General features: G+C 32.9%; 1 protein-coding gene across 2 annotated transcripts in view; it reads right to left on the reverse strand.

The window, feature by feature from the left end:
- Positions 1 to 265: 265 nt before the first annotated feature.
- The window catches only part of LOC108915391 (stearoyl-CoA desaturase 5-like), a 29,369-nt gene continuing 12,112 nt past the window's right edge, over positions 266 to 17,522 (reverse strand). For both annotated transcript variants that reach the window (XM_018721444.1, XM_018721514.1), the window contains exons 3-6: positions 13,990 to 14,120; positions 7,154 to 7,359; positions 3,134 to 3,319; positions 266 to 2,243 (exon numbers count right to left, since the gene is read on the reverse strand). In XM_018721444.1, coding sequence (XP_018576960.1) covers positions 1,850 to 2,243; positions 3,134 to 3,319; positions 7,154 to 7,359; positions 13,990 to 14,120 — 917 coding nt within the window. In that variant the 3' untranslated portion in view covers positions 266 to 1,849. The remainder of the gene's footprint in view (positions 2,244 to 3,133; positions 3,320 to 7,153; positions 7,360 to 13,989; positions 14,121 to 17,522) is intronic.

The raw sequence follows: 17,522 nt of genomic DNA on the forward strand, positions 1-17,522 counted from the left end.
GTATAACCCAAGAAAATGGATATGGATAGGAACAGAATCAAATCAAAGAAAATCCTACTTTTTGAAAAATTCAATCAGTAAAATATGAACGTAGACGTTTGGTTTAATAAATTCATGTTACCAAAGCAACGTTTATCTTTTTTAAATTCCCATTAATAATAATTGGATATAATTTACGGAGCAACTTTTTCTTCCTCATTACATAATTAGAACGAAAATATTTGAATTTCTACACTCCTAAGTTAATGCAATCAAAACCTGTGAGTAATTTTTTATAATTTATTGAAATAGTATTTCATATAAATCTTTACATTCTAAATAAATCTTAATAAGATTAATAATAAATATTCTATTACAAACTAAATCTACAAAAAATTAGAAATAAATTAAAATCATATCAATCATACTTTTGACAATGACCTAAGTTTAAAAAAAAAATCACACTATCGTTTATAAGCTAAACATTTTTTGGAATCTATAGCATTTTCGATAGACTAGAGACACACTCTTTTTGAAAATGCCAGGGTGTTCAGTTTCCTTCACTGTTATATTTTCGTTATTCTCTCTACATCCCCAGAATAATTCTTTTAGTAAATTTGCAGACGAGATGTCCTTAAAAGTTGTTACACTGCTCTAAGGGCATTTTCTATTATTAGAAGCAATGAAACAAGTTTACTGGGTCCAAAAAAACAGTTTTAATTAAAATTATTTCGTTAAATCGGAATTATTCTAACGTACGATACGGCGATACTTTCCCAGTTTAATAAACAGAAGTAAGTTACATTTGACGAATAATCTATATTCTCGTACCCATATCTGAAATTTAGTCGTATTTGAAAGTAGGTTTGTAGAAATTTGTTTCTTATTTTCCATAAAAACTGTACTTTTAAAATTGTGTAACAACTTTTATAGTTGCTCGGAACAGATATAATCCAGTATTTTGTGCTAAGAAAAATGTAAATAGTATATTGTCCTCATGATGTTACAGGCTTGTAACATTCTTATAGTGCTTGACAAATATGTGATGTATATATTATATATATTCTAATTTTACCACCGCTTGTCTATTTCTTAATCGATTCTTTCTTATTTATCTCTAAATGGCCAAACATTTGACTATCATAAAGCCCTTAGTGAAATACTAAACATATTATTCAATATTCCAAATTTCCCCTTTCTTTGGTTTTTACAACGTAATCGCTAGGAAATTAGTTTAAAAATAGTGTGTTAAAATACTTCAAAGATACCCACATATTAGTAAAAACTAAAATATCACATTCATATCTAATAGAAATGTATCAAAAATACTCATATTTTGTCGACTACCATATTGGAAAGTACGATTTTATCACACACTTTTGAGGAGGACAATGTTTTGCCCATCTTTATATTTAAATAAACTTAAATGGTTTTAAACAATACCTATAAAGACATAGTTAAGCCATAATTTCTATATATGTATAATTTTGAATTAAATTATAAAAACTCTGAAATTTTTTCGTAGTTGTAAGGTTCCAACTCAAATTTTTCAATTACTAGAAAAGCAATATAGTTATAAAAATAAAAAAAGAAAATACAATTGACTTTTTAAATTTCATAATTGAAAAGAAAAATTAAAGGCCTATATCTTCGAAATGTTTAATTTGGACCAAAATTACCTCAAAATATTTTGCTTATTTTTACTTAAAAAATCCCCTTTAAACTTAGAAAAAGTTCCATTAATCTAACATAACTCAACTGTCCTGTAGGAATGTGATCAGTAAAAAAATGAGGCAACAACATGGTAGTCGAGAAAATGTTGTGATGCAACACGAAAGGAAAGCGCCTTTAACTAATAATTACACTTATTTTACCCCTGCACGGCCATTACCCTCTGGCTAACTTCCGGAAAGATCTTCTTGCCCTTCCCGATAATATTTTCCTCCACTTCGTACTTCTTCTCGTCGTTAGCTTCATTGACCACCTCAGCAATCTCGCCCATCTTGATCTTCTTAAAACCGTACACCTGATGCGTACCGTCTCCCGTTCTTAACGCTCTCTTTTCTATCATGGTGTATGGGGCAGACTTTAGGTCGTATGCCAGGCCGAAGTAAGACAAAAAGTCGATCACGTAAGTCGTCAGGCAATACTTGGAACCCAGTTCAGCAGCACGGTAGTCCCAGGGGAAGGAATGATGGTAGTTGTGCCAACCTTCGCCGAGGGCCACGAACCCCACGAAGGTCGATTCCGTGGGCATTATGAACCTGGAAGTAATGTTTGATGAATAGACACAATCAAGAAATTATAGAAAGACTCGGGCTAAAGTCACATAAAGCTCTAGGCTAAAATAGCCACCGTTATTTTAAGTTGACACTACGTTCGTTTTCTTCAAAAGAAATTCTCTATCTGCAAATTAAGTCCTCTGGCTGGTATTTATACTTGCATGGTTGTAGTTTTCAGGTAATTAGTATCCTTGATCCCATTTGAAATTATTTCCATTCTTCTGGATTTCTACTGCCTCCTTGTAGAGTCTTTGCTAAAATCTCTTTCTCTCTCTGGGTTGTTATACTTCAAAAATCACCTATGCTTCTTTAACATATCACTGACTTGTCTTCCCATTTGTCCAATCTGTATTTCTCTGTATTTGAGATACTGCAAACACTGGATTCATGGAGTAGATCCAGTACTCCAGTTCTTAGACGTTCTAGATGTACTAATGTCTTAACAATACTTTGTTTCTGGGCTTGATGGTTCAGCGTTCAGACATCTATCCGTGTGGGTGCCTTAGGATGTCGTCTGGTTTTCTCTTGATACATCGAGGCATGGCAGGTTACCATTTTGTTCCATTTCCATTGTAACACCTCCAGATCCAGATGTATCCCATTGATATGGTTCAATGTTGTTATTTCCATGGGGCCAGGTAACAAAATCGTCGACATATCTGAACCAACACTCTGGTTTTAGAGTTGCTGACTCTGTTCTGAAGAAGAGAGCGATGTGTCTGTTTAAAAATCAAGGAACCTAAAGCGATAACGTGACAAGAGGGCCCGTGTAAGGAGTGACAAAGACAGGAGTAGGGCAGGTACCTTCAGAGCAAAGATTTTACTTAATTCTGGTAAATATAGTTGTTTAATGAAGGTTTCATGATACTTACTTGTCAAAAGGTTTCGTGCCATACAAATGAGCAGCGCTGTTAACCAACCAGGTAATATTCAGGACGACCATGTTTCTAAGCATGTAACTGATGAAGAAGGAGTTTATGTAGGTTTCGTTCCAGAAATGTACAGGGATGGCAACTGGTAGGGCTATCGCAAAAACGGCGTAGAGCGGTTTGTAAAATCTAAAATAAAATTGATTTAATTGGGCGTTCTACAAAATTAATGCTAATGATTTATTTTTATGGGTGCTTGTCTTTGGAGATGAACCATGGTGACCTAAATTGTCTTATCTTATAAAATGTTTTGTTTCCCAAACACTATCATCATCTTCATCAGGTAAAGAAACAAGGATCCAATATACAGGGTGTCCCGTTCATGTTTCAATAAACTTGTGTGCAAGTTCCTCAGGGGAAAATAATAGGGGTAGTTCATGTAACGTTTTTTTCTTAGACGCCCTGTTTTTGAGCTACAGTGTGTTGAAGTTGTTACTTTCCAAATGGTTTTCATTAATTTTCTTTAAATCGGCTAAAGATAAAAATGCCAAAATTTGTACACGAGTAAACATCAACTGTACGTTAAGAATAATGTGCAAACGGTTTCTTTCTGAAAAGCAGTGTCGCCGATACAGGTAATTAAAAGGGTGCAATAGAAAAAAAAATATGTTAAATGTCAAAATTTGTTACATTTCTAAATGGTTTTGTAAAGTGTAAAATATACTACAAAAAAAGGTATACTTGTCGAAATTCCGTAGCATGTACCATTTTCGAGAAAAATGAAGTTGCATTTTTTTGCTCACATAAAGCGGCACAAGTACATTAACAAAATATTATAGATTGCAAGAGGACTTTACCATTGAATGAGCTGAAGACATTTAGCTACCAACAGTATTTGCATATAAGACTATTTTTAATTTCTTACGTATCACATGAAACAGTTAAATTGTAAAATATTTTATTAACTAAAGAAAAAATTAAATTTATTTTAAGTTTCAGCTTGTAAATTAACATTTAAAAAAGTAAATCAAATAAACAAATTATGGTAGGTAATTATCTATTAATAACTTATTTCAGATTTTGTATACTACTACGCTACCACTACTAAAATAAACAATTGTTGAATGGACTGAATTGTTGATCGATATGAATGCTTAAAAAAAGTGATAAGAACAGAAAAATATTAGGAAACAGACTCGGAGACATACAGAACAAAACAGCTGCATAATTAAATAAATGAGAAAAACTCGAAATACTACAGTAGATGCTGAAATTGTTCTCCATTTGCTTCTATGTAACTTAATTTTTCTAGAAAATGGTAGATGCTACCGAATTTCGACAAGTATACCTTTATTTGTAGTATGCTTTAAAGTTTACAGAATCTTTTAGAAATGTGACAAATTTTGACTTTTAATATATATTTTTTTTCAATTACCTGTTTCGGCGACACTGCTCTTCAGAAAGAAACTGTTTGCACATTATTCTTAACGTCTAGCTGATGTTTACCTACTGGAGTACAAATTTTGACATTTTTATCTTTAGCCGATTTAAAAATAATTAAGAAAACTGTATCTTGAAAACAGGGCATCTAAGAAAAAACTACCCCTATTATTTTTCCATAAGGAACTTGCACACAAGTTTTTTTGAAACATGAACGGGACATTCTGTATATTAGAAGACCAAAAGAGATATCCAAAATTTGTAGGAAACGTAGATATAAACGAATACAAATGGCCTTCCCTGCATAACGATACTGATTGCCGCTGCACGTGATTTTTCAATAACAGGAACCTGATAGGAAATAGAAAGAGAAACGAATTTATTAAGGTCGGTAGAATTTCATTTGCTCCTTGTTGATGAAAGTCAATTTGGAAAATATTATGACAACGTTCGTCCTTTTGAAAAAATATTATTTCTGATTCAAATATATGTATCATTTTTTGAAAATAATTTATATTATAGTCGTTAAGAATTCGTAAACTGGACCTTTTCCAAAATTTCTGTCATCTAAACTTCTTTGGGACATATCGCTATCTGTACCGCTATGAAGATTAATGTATGGGGAATTAAAATCAGTTATATTCGCTAAAGATAATTTTTTATAGATCTTAGACATCTCGTTTGACATTTAAGTATTCTGGGTATTCCGAATATCTTGTATGACAGGGCTGACGAAATATACCTATTATATAATCTTTAAATAATGGTTTGGTATCAAACACATGCTTATTTAGCAGATTTAGCATGTCGAAATTGTTTGCAGTTCAATAAGTAATACCGATCTTTGAACCGGTATATTTCACATATTAAAATAGGACAATTTCTCATAACTGCAGAAGTATAGTGACTTATGCCGACTTATGGCTGAAAGAATGTGCTATTAGTGAAATATATTAGGAAGGAACCACCGTCTTTCTATCAAATCTTTGCTTGAAATATTAATCTTATAGTGCTCTCTTTTGATCTTGTCATCGTATTTTTTTTATTAAATGGTGATACTTAAAATGAAGAAATGTATTAATTAATGGTATCCTGGCTAGAATTTCATAGCCGTCTCAAAGAGCAATCAAACGCGTGAAAAATAGTAAAAGCAATATACAAGCTCATTCTTTCAAGGTTTTGAAATATTACTTTCTAATTTCTAGGTTCGTTTGCGTTTTTCATTAGTAGAATTTGAGAGTATATTTCATTTTCAATCCTTACATAATTTATATTAGCCTGTTTATAGAATTGTTTGTTTAACATAGATAGATTAGGTACACTTAAATTCGTTTAATGAGAATTAAAGAAAAAAATCCTATAGTTAACTTAAATTCAATAAGTCAATACGGAAAGTAACACTAACCTACCAAATTCGAAATTACAGTTACTTCTACAAAACAGTATACAATGTGGGTTACATTAATATAAGTAATAGATAAAAAACAAATGAATTCCTAATATCTTTTATTAGATGGACTAAGATAGCGTATATTTAAAAACTGTAACTTCCTTGAAATCGCAAATCTTGAGCCTGGTATGTTTTTACGTAACAATTTTTTAAAAATTATTTTTACAATTTTTTGAAGAAAATCTGTTGAGGAAATTGTAGTTTCCAAATCTGTGCGTTTCTAGAGCCTACTTAATATGAAATAATTAAATTCACTTGTTTTCTATATGCTATATGTAATATATGCCCCAATAAACAATTCACAGCTAAAGCAAAAAAAATACTTGACTTTTAAAATAAAATATCAAAAATTCTAATGATTTTCAAGTCATCAAATCTAAAGCTAGTCGTGAAACATTTAAAAAGATCAAAGTGTGACTGCCACGTGGTCGGTTTAGACTCTTTGATGTTTCGAGAGACATGTGGCTCTCTTCAGAAGAAGAACCACGAGAATTGAAGATTAAGTCCTTTAGCAGTTATTTACTAGTTCATGGCGATCTAGAGCAGTACTTGAAGCCACTTTCCTGTGACGTCCCCTTTGTGACTTTTACAAATGGGTTCCTTCCAAAATCCAGGTAGCGATTCTTCTATTGTAGAACCTTGTCAAAAATGCTCTTCTTACTAGAATTTTGGTGCTAATGTGTCTTCCTATTTGTCCAATGATACTTTGCATTTCCTCTGATAGTTAATCGTAAGTGATGTACTTCTTCGTCCAAGTGCTCTAGCTTGCAAATAGTCAGTAGTTGACGGAACCTTACTTCTGTGATAGACGGTGATATATCTGTATGAATTGACTCTCCGTAAATGATTGGCCTTATGGTGCCAACAAATTTCTTCTCCAAAGACATCCAGAACCAGAAGAGTACAGTTGCCTTGCAACTCCATGATGAAGCTGTCCTGAACAATATAACTGAGAAGCTTTGGCTTTAGAGTTGTACTCCACTGTACTTTTTAGAATTGTATATCAAACCATTCACATCATTCTTCTGAAGAAGACAGCTATGTATCTCTCGAAACCTCAAAAAGTCAAAGTCAAATTGTTCATACTATTGACATCTCCAACGAATGTCGCAAACCAATAATAATATACTTACTCCTTTTGAAACATCACCAACCAGTCGGCCTCCAAGTCGGACATGTCTATGGTCTTGCCTTTTTCAATCACAGCCGGATGTTTTTTGCTCATCAGCCATCCGACGTGAGAAAAGAAGAATCCTCTGTGGGCATTGTGTGGATCTGCGTCGGTATCACTGAACTTGTGATGTTGCCTGTGATCTCGCACCCAAATGTAGAGACAGTTCTGTAATAAGCAAACAAAAGTTATTCGAAACAAGTTATGGTATGTTAAAATCACAACACTAGAAAAAGTCTAGATCGCATATACACTCAAGTATGCAATATGGCAAAAAATTAGCGGTATAATGTAACTGAAAAATGCATTTGTCGACTATTTGGAACATAAGTGAGTAACAAAACGTTTTAGACCTCCAAAGTTGGTCATGAATTTGTAATCATAGGTTGCATCCTCGTGACTTTTTCTAGATGTGTAGTTCAAAACATTTAATATGTAACTTCTTTAATTTCATGTGCATAATCATACCAATTAGCATATTTTAATAGGAGTTAATTTGAATTCTTTTGTATGCTTGCATAACCTAGATAGCCAAAACAATTAATTCTAAAGCGTAGAAAAATATCGGACATCGTAAACCTTGAGCAGTATTAATTAAAATAATAAATTTCAGTATAATAGAAATGAGTATAGATGACTATTCTACATTTATCCTCATCCTCATCCTCATCAAGAAGAGGTACATAATGAAATAATTAAAAACTACAACCTAAAATTGGTGCGATCAAGGTAATATTTTCAATTACACCTCGTTCACATCTCTTGAATTTTCGAAAGTAATATCGCTCTTTTCTTCGGAAGAAACTCTGAAAAAAAGTAAGTTACATATACTCCGCTGGTCTATTGATCTGTATTGTTCCAGTCCTTGACGTTTGTTAGTTGCAACCTCTCGTCTCGATTGAGACTATATCGAGTCTTGTGGATTTCCATTGCCTCCCTTAGAGTCGTAGCCAAAATCTTCTCTCTCCTACCAGAATTTTGGTATTAGTTAGGTATATAAATAAAATGGTATTCATGTACGAGGCAACGTTTACTCAAAGGTGATATTCAGTCTAAAGAATTTATAATGAAAATCCAAATAGCAGTAATGTGTGGCACTTTGGCACAAATTTAAACTGAATATTTGGTTCGACACAGTCTTTTGGGACATTCCTTTAGATTTTAGAGCTCACATACGCTTTTTACAATCGCTACCCGTGTTTCTTTATCAGTGAATTGGAAGTCCGGATCTAATTTTTTTTCTGGAGGTCCATTGAAACCATTGTTTAGATTGTTGCAGCTATCAACAGTAGAGATGAACAGTGGCAAAGAATAGTTGAAGCTGCAAATGTTGTTAGATATCTTCTTCCGTCCTTTTTCGCTGATTTCTTGATGTCGAAAATGCACTCATCAAACGGTGGTCACTTCGAAAATAACAGACCGACAAAATTTGAGCGGTCTTCTAAACCAGAAATCATACTATACTTTTCTGAAGGTTATCGATGGGGCTGAATCAGAATCCGACATCGCTATATTTGAGGGTATGTGTCATGAGGTAATTTTTTTTTTCTACAAGACTCATTATAGCATCTAACTCTACTACACTGATTTATAATTTTTATCGGTTGTATTTAACCGTAATTATCTTTTTTTGTTGTTGTTACTTTTATTGTAATTGTCTATTTTCTTTATCAAGCAGTTTAATTAATTATTAGGACATCTTAATTGTATCTTTAATTGTTGCACATAAAATTTAAAATAAAAAAAATTGTTTGAACCTTGTTGCATTTTTACATTTTTTACATTTTTTTGAGAAATTACATTCTGTACTACCTGTAATACCTTAGCATTTAAAAGCAGTTTTCTGCTGACATGCAACAAATATACTAATTATACTGAAGAATCATCAAAAATTTGTACAACTCGACACAAACAAGTTTGCATTTCTCAGAGATGCGCAAGATTAAGAAAGACGCATTCGACTAGAGGGAATAAGATGTAGGCGTGGTGACTTCGGATAAGACCATTTTTCTTGCCGTGTCCTGGCTAATTTGTGGAAGGAGCTAACTCAAAACTCAGACGCAATCTTATTTCTAATATTTTCTTATTTCTGTTTTATACAGTGGCATAACATTTATTTTTTTATAAAAGGGTTCCGGGAATGAAATTTGCCCGTCACTGGTTTTTGTATTTACATTAAATTGTATCCTGATAATAAAACTCGTGTCAAATAAGGAAAAAATGTTTTTTCAACTTCAACACGTTATACCAGGAAAGGAAATATTTCTCGATAAAATGTTATTTGAACCTTTGTTTTCCATTATACAGTGTGTCCCAGAAGTAACGCAAAAAATTCGTATTTTATTTTGTGTTGCGTTTTCACAAAAACACTAAAACACGTCAATTAGTAAATAGGAATTGTCATTTTGTCACGTTGCTCAAACCTTTTTTGCGCTATGTTTCATAAACCTATGACGTCATCGACATTTTTTTTAAATAGCACTACCTAATTTTTTAAGCATAAACGGATAGTCCTTTTGAAGGGAAATACGTCGATAAAGGGTTTGGCCTACTTTACTTTGACAGGAGCGAAAAAAAGGAATTAGGTAGTGCTAATTAAAAAAAATGTCGATGACGTCATACGTTTATGAAACATAGCGCAAAAAAGGTTTAAGCAACGTGACAAAACGACAATTCCTATTTACTAATTGACGTGTTTTAGCGTTTTTGTGAAAACTCAACACAAAATAAAATACGATTTTTTTGCGTTACTTCTGAGACGCACTGTTAGAATCTATTGGTGACGTTTGCTCCTTTAGTAACTGAACACCTTGTATAACTATATACGGTAATTAAACCTTGTGCAGTCATATTTATTTGAAAAAGTTTAATTTTGACTATACTACGTATTTTTTTTCATCATTTCGAAAATGAGGGCTTTAGAGAGACATATTTATGTAAGATAATGCAATATTTCCCATATGTTGCAACTCGAAGTATGTTGCTGATTTTATTCACATCTGTTTGAAAAAAATGTTAACTTTTAAACACGATACTTGGGCAATACAGACAAAAATTGATGCTGGGTTAATAAACCTTAGCCGATCGGTCTGTCTGATATGTCGGAGTGAATGTTTGGCTGGCCTCATTATTTAAAATCTAATTTTAATTGATATCTCAAAACTCTTGGTAACCCAGAGCCCCGAATATTCGAATGCGAATTAGTAATACCGCTATTACTCAATTTTCTTAACGGCTAAACGAACGAAAGTATCGAGAAGCTGTTATTAAAAATAATTCATACAAATTACCGACATGATAATTGTGTAGCGCAGAGAAAGTATTTCTTCACGGCGTGCTGGCGTGCTCGCACTTAACTAATAACGATTTAAAAAACACTGATTCGTTTACTTTTTACTCGTTTTCGGAATTTGCAACCATTGTTCGTGCATCTATAAAATACGATACGACTAAATTTGTGTTGTTACGTAACCCGGTATTGTTTCAGTTATTATTTTTTTGCAATTTAAGAAAGTATTTGACATTGCCCAACGCGTGTAATAAAGTTAAGCGTAGGAATGACTGCCGCTCTGATTGTAGCTTGGCTTAATTTTAAAGAAAGTGCTGTTTTTGTGACTAGTCAATGAACTTGTGGGCCCATTCATCCGTCCATCCAGAAATAAGGAAAAAAATGTATCAAATTCGTTGCGTACATGTGTGTCAACAACTTGTTGACATTAGTAGAGTAGAAGAGCATAAAAAACTACACGGATGAAGACATCTTTGAAATAATTATTTACAGTTGCAAAATGGCGTACGTGCTCCATAACAGAGATTTACTTACACGCGTGTTTTCAACTATCTTCCTTTGAAAAGAATTAAAGAGTTTCATAGGCGTCCCTAAAACAGTTTTCTACTAAAGGTAAACAAGAATAACAACACAGATCAATAAAATTTAACTTTTTTTGGAAGCATAATCTTGAATATATATTTCCGAAGGATTTAGGTGCACTGAATCCGAATCTGGCAGCAGAATTGCTCTATCACGTCAAGTTTTTGAGATATCCTAACCTAAAAATGCAAAAAACTCTGTTTTTCGTCATATTTGAGGTTATGTAGTAATGCCATCTATTCTTTTTCAAAAAACTAATACATTGAATCTAAAAGTACAAGGCTCCCTCATTCGAATGCCGTTGAGTTTGCTCAAATATATTTTTGTTTTCGTTGAGATATCACATGTTGAAATATTTAAGTTTCTCAGTTTCTTAATATGCGAAAATATACTAAAGATCCCTTAGACGTCAAGCAGTCAATTGCAGTCCCAGTGTCAGCGTACAAAAATTTACCAGGGGGTAGACCAGACCAAAATAAGGTTAAAATTCTTATAAAATATTTTTCTCCGATGCATTCTCACTGAGTTACAGGGTGTTGTTTATAAAAAAATAATAACTCCACAATAACTCAAAAAACCCTTTCAGGAATTTTAAGTAATTTTTGGAAGAAGTGTACTTCTATTAAAGGTCATTAAAACTACATACTTATTTCGATCTGACGCCAGGGGCGGCCTAGGCCAACTTGTCCTCAAGGTTATGTCTTCGTAACGTTTGCATATCCTAGTTTTATGTAATTTGACTACCTTTTCCTGATTCTGCAATCGATTCTGAGCAAAAAATGGGCTCTTGTTTCGTAACTCAAAAATGAACCGTTTTCGAGTAAATTGGGTCTAAAGTATCGACTACATTCGTTCGTAGACCAAACTCCTGGTTCTTTAATTGAGATCGGAAAGACTATACAAGCGAGTGAAACAAACCATTATAAGCTAGTAAAATGTTTGATTGTTATTCTATGTTTAGATGATTGCTGTTTTCATTGTTACTGGTGGATGCAGATGTGACGAACTAATGAGGATGTTCATACAATTCCCATTCACCAAAACTCACAAGGAGTGGTCCTTCACTATATAATTAATTGTTTAATGCTGTGTGTATATTTATATAATTTTATTTCACTTGTAACTGAAATTGTCTTGCCACCATTTCTGGGCCTTATCATTCACCCATCCCTAAATGACTGTCTTAATAACAAATCTAAGAGGCTTCTGGTCTTTGCATGGCTGCTGATGAACCTGTTCTGTCCGACACCTCATCCCCTAAGCTATAGGTAGTTGATCTATCTTCCAAAGAGTTTTTCTAGAAGCTGCACCTTAGGGCGAAGTACTCTGTTGGCATATCTAAAATCGGATGTCTCTATAACTCATCGTATATATTTTCGTATACCCCAAACTGTCTCCAAACTCCAAACATGCTTCTCCACGAATGGATATATTGAGTGGTGGTAGGTTCAGCAAGACTTCTAGAGCTGCAGTATGTGGCTCTCTGTTATAACTATAAGACAGGAGCTATCTTCTGATCAATCACTTTGAGACGATTTTAATTTTTTATTTAGATTGTATAAATGTTTACTATCAAAGACTATACGTCTACATTTCTTTCGATGAGGATTTATAAAAGTTTTATAAATTAATTTAAACGTACAGAGAAGTTGGGGTATCGGCTTTGAAAATAGCTACCCGTAGCCACAAAAGAAATGAATTAGTTTGTAACCTTTCTAAATTCATCACATCACCGCAATTTTCTCTTTTGGCCATCCAACCTTGATAGTTATTTGAAACGAATTAGAGCAGTGGTTATTAGGTATATCAGATTATACACAGTTTTCACCTCACTGTTTGAGAAAAGGAAACCTTACTGAAATGTTTTTAAATATGTTTTTAATGCTTTTTTAATGTGACATTGTTTTGCAGACATTTTTTAATCTCTAAATAATTACACAAACTTTATACAGGGTGTCCGCAAATTTCACCGACAACGCTTAACCATATATTGACGACGATAAATAAATACGATCTATGAAATAAAAGTTATATAAAAACTTTTTGGTTTTTGAGGCTTCAAACTTGTCAAAAATAAAACTAATTTAATTAATAATTTCATAACCCTTTTACCGATCGCGTTAAAATTTGGCACATTTATTTGGACCATTATGGCGTATTATTGCTTAAAGCTTTAGTAAAATCGATATACTGGGTGATAGTTTTCTCCGGTTACCTCTCCCTCTTAGCGGTCAAAACTTTTACAGTGGTCGTATTTTTTAAAACGGGCAGCAACATTGAAAAGGTCTATTTATTTAAAAAAAATATTGTCCCTTGAGAAAATCGCCTACAGAATGCCATTCTTGAGAAAAATAGCATTATTTGCAGGTCTGAATGTTTCGGTTTGGGTGGCAATGTCACGGATTTAAAACTTTGAGTTCAAAAAGCGATGAAAACAAGACGTTGATAGCTGTGGCTATCAGGTAATGTCATTATTGTGGTGTTTCTTTAGGAGGTTCCAGAAATCAGAAGATTAATGAATATCTCTAGCACTAAAAACAAATTTCCTTGCCTCCTTATTATACATTTTAATTTATTTCGATTTTTTCTTGGAATATTTTAATTTTTCACTGTCTTTAACGGGCTTGTAACCCAAATATTGAAACATATACAATTATACTATGCCCACTCGTCCCCCCATCCTCGCATTATGGCTTTAAATTACCAAATATACCAAGCGACTGATTGTAATCTTATAATTTTGCTGATAAAACACGTAGATACCCCAGATTTTGACTTATATAAGAGAATGACACTGCAAATCCTTCCGAATTTGGATTTGAGCATTGTCGTAGCTTACATCACACAGGTAGAACGCTATATAATTGCGTTAACCTAAATTTTAAACAAAAATAAGTAATAGTAATATACGTATATAAACCACTTACCTGGCCCGCAATCGTTTGAAGCAGAATTAAAGCCAGCCTCAATGAAAACTTCGCCTTGAAAGATTTGTGCGAGTACAATCTGTGAGCTCCGACTGTGACTCCTTCTCCGGAAAGTAAGGCAACGAAGATCACTAAGTAAAAAGAAATAATGCAAAAATATTTAAAACTGCTGTTTTAAGTAGATTTGTAACAAGGTCGTATTCAGTTTATTCTACTAATTTTTATTTCAGTTGTTTACTAGATGTTTACTAGATATAGACTATCGTTAAATATCGTCATTTTCATTGCAGGATCAATATTTCACTTTTGAAAAGCACGTAATCATGTGTTTTAAACAACCAATATAATACTTAAACCATAAATTAACTCTAAACTTTATCGGATAAGTGTTTCTTTATATATTTTTTTAACTTTTATATTTAGCATTATATTAATATTACTGTACTACGAAACAGTTGTTTTCAGTGAGCAAGTACATGTTTACATTTTAATACTGAATCCGGTTCTGTTATGAACCATGTGTCCCCGAACTTTAATCTAGAAAAAACAATTTTAGTCAACTTGAGGTCTAAAGAGAAAGAAAAACATTGACCAGAGAAAAAACACACAATTTCAATGGGACAAAAACGCAAAGCTATAGCGTGAATTAGACTGAATATATCCCTGAAATTAAAACCTGAATTAATGCAGTTTAGATTTTACAGACTACAGTTTACTTAAGGAGGTTTATCTCATTTGGAATTGACAAACAAATATTCATAAAAAATTAATATAAGCTTATTAATATGAAGAAAATCCTCAAACAAAAATTATGACTAGTTTGGATACCTACCTAAGAGACGTGATATTAATAAAATAATTTTTCACGATTTAGTAGAAAGTCTTACGAGAATGCAGATTTTTTCGGTTTTTCCACTTAGAATGCGCAACAATTGACGAACAGTTTCCACAGCAACTTGTATAAATAGGAAACCGATATCTAAGGAACCGTATGACAGCTCGTAGAAATCGATTAGGTATTTGTAAGATACATAATTTATAATAATTCTTCTTCAAACTGCTGTCGTTGACTAACTTATCCTCCATATGCGTGATAGCGGCGACGCCGCAGTCTCGACGTAGCGTATTATTTGAAATTGGCAGGTGTCCAAGCAAACAGAATGATCGAAGGTGAGCGAGCGAACGCCGAGGCGAGCGAGCCAGCCAAGTGCAACGTTGACAAATCTAAAGGCTTACTACTTTAGTCACTAGCGAATCTACAGAAACATTCGTTAGACTTTAGATGTACCTTCGTACCCGATAAACCTCCTTAACGAAAATTTCACTGAACGTTTTTTTTTTTGGAACACTTTGTATAAATATATTATAGTTTGAATTCGGGTGGCCAAAATAAGAAAGGAAGAAAAAGGGACAGAAATTCGCATATTCCAAAATATCTCTCAAGATGCATCACACAGAACGATAAAATTTGAAGTATAGTCTTTCCGAAGTCAGTTGAACATGTATAAAAACGCCTAGCAATAAAATTTAATGAGTTTCATAGGCGTCCCTAAAAAAGCTTTTTGCCAAAGATAAAAAATAATAATTGTATATTACAATGTGTAGAAATTTTCTATTATAGTTTCATTTGGCCAACAACATATTTTAATTATTTATGCCCTCAAACAATTTTATTATATCATACACCTTGTTTAATAATAACACGAGAAATTGTGGACACTGAAACTTCAGTTAATATGTGAATTTTATTTATAATTTCATTGTCTGATTTTTGTTCTTCCTTTTTTAAACAATCATAAATATTTAAAATGAGATGCTGACATTGAACATGTAAATAAATCTTTTTTAAATTCTAAATCTGTTTCATCAACAACCGGTTCTACTAATTCAATATTGTCTGGCGGTCTTCCGTATTGTTCCGTTTCAAAAGGTCTCCAACATGCCATGTTGTGATAAAATTAGTAAATAACATATCCCTCTTATTTCTCCCTTTCACAATTATAATATGAATGGTTAATAGAAGGTGCCTATAATAACTTAAAATTACCTGAATCGCACCAAAGTCCGCATTGCTGCACTGCACTGCTAGACAATTTGTCGATAACTGAAATTTATGGCCGGTCGCCGAGTGCGGCTGTCTTTCTGCGCCGTTTGCTCGCGCGCGCGTTCTTCAACTTGGCGGCCAGACCAGTATCGGGTATGGCTATCGGGTATCGGTAAGTAAATGTGGGAACAAGTTTTTCAAATAGTTCAATGCCGAGTTGTTGCTTAGCTACCGAACTGGCTAGCTGTTTGGTCTTCAATTGAGATCGGAAAGACTATACATAATTAAAAGTAAAAATTCTCTAAATTTGTTTAAAAATACATGAGTGGTGGATTCTGTGGCAATGATTTTTTCGAACTTTTCAAAAATATCTAAAATGTATTTAAAATCATATGTCTAGAAAAAAATGATTGGTATTGTTTTTGCATTTTTCTGATAATTATCCTTTCGACACAGTAATCTGTTGTATTGAAAAACTTGAAAAATAAAATCAATATACATTTTTTTTTTGAAACAAGATAAAATGTTCCGTTTTTCAAATAAAGTGAAAAAGATATTTTTTCTTAGAAACATGGCTAGGAAGGATGTTCCTTCCTAGAACTTAGTTCTTGTTTTGGCCACCAGAATTAAGTTTTAAAGAGAAAATTAAGTTGTAAACCTAAAAAATCCAAGTACTTGTCTCTAACCACAAATATTAATTGTAAAAAAACCTAATCAAATACTGAGTAATACAAACCATAAGGTCATTTGACATAAATTTTTTGCTTCTATGCTATTTTAGTGAAAATTGAAATATTTTATCCACTTAGAAGGAGCAGAATTTTGTTTTTTTCTTAATTTTATTGGAAAAAATATTAATGAAGCTTTGCTATTGATGTAAATGGCAGTAATGACGATTCTGGGAAGCACGAAACTTAGAATTGCGACGCCACTGGCCATTTTAAAAATTGAAGGAGTAAATATAATTTCTAGCGCGATTTTAAAATACTTTTAGCGTGTCTACAGAAAAATCTATAGTACCTAATTTCTTGCCCAAAATATGAATTTAGGTACAGTACAGCTATCAACGACACAGGAAACCATTGCCGTAGAAATTTTAAATTTCCTGAAGGGTCCCACAAAAAAATATATATTTTTTATAACGATATATTTACTGCATTTGGAACAAAACGAGTCTATACAGTGAGGTCGAATTTGAAAGTTCCTGGTGACGACACTACCCAGTGTCCCCGCCTTGCTTGAGATTTTTTAATACTCTTCGTGAACTTGAACAAACATCATACAAAAAATCCTGTTTAGACGTAGAAATAAGTTTATATAGCAGAGCTCTTATTTTTAATGGATCTATCTCTTCCAGATTTTTTTTAAGTTAAAAGTGGGGCTCCTTATATGGGGTATTCCATTAAATTACAAAAATTGCTAACACTGCAAAGGTTAACAGGAACCCTATGGTTTGGGTAACCCAGTATATTATGATTCTTATAGCTAG

This window comes from Anoplophora glabripennis, unplaced genomic scaffold (assembly GCF_000390285.2).
Source record: "Anoplophora glabripennis isolate ALB-LARVAE unplaced genomic scaffold, Agla_2.0 scaffold1, whole genome shotgun sequence".
Lineage (NCBI taxonomy): Eukaryota > Metazoa > Arthropoda > Insecta > Coleoptera > Cerambycidae > Anoplophora > Anoplophora glabripennis.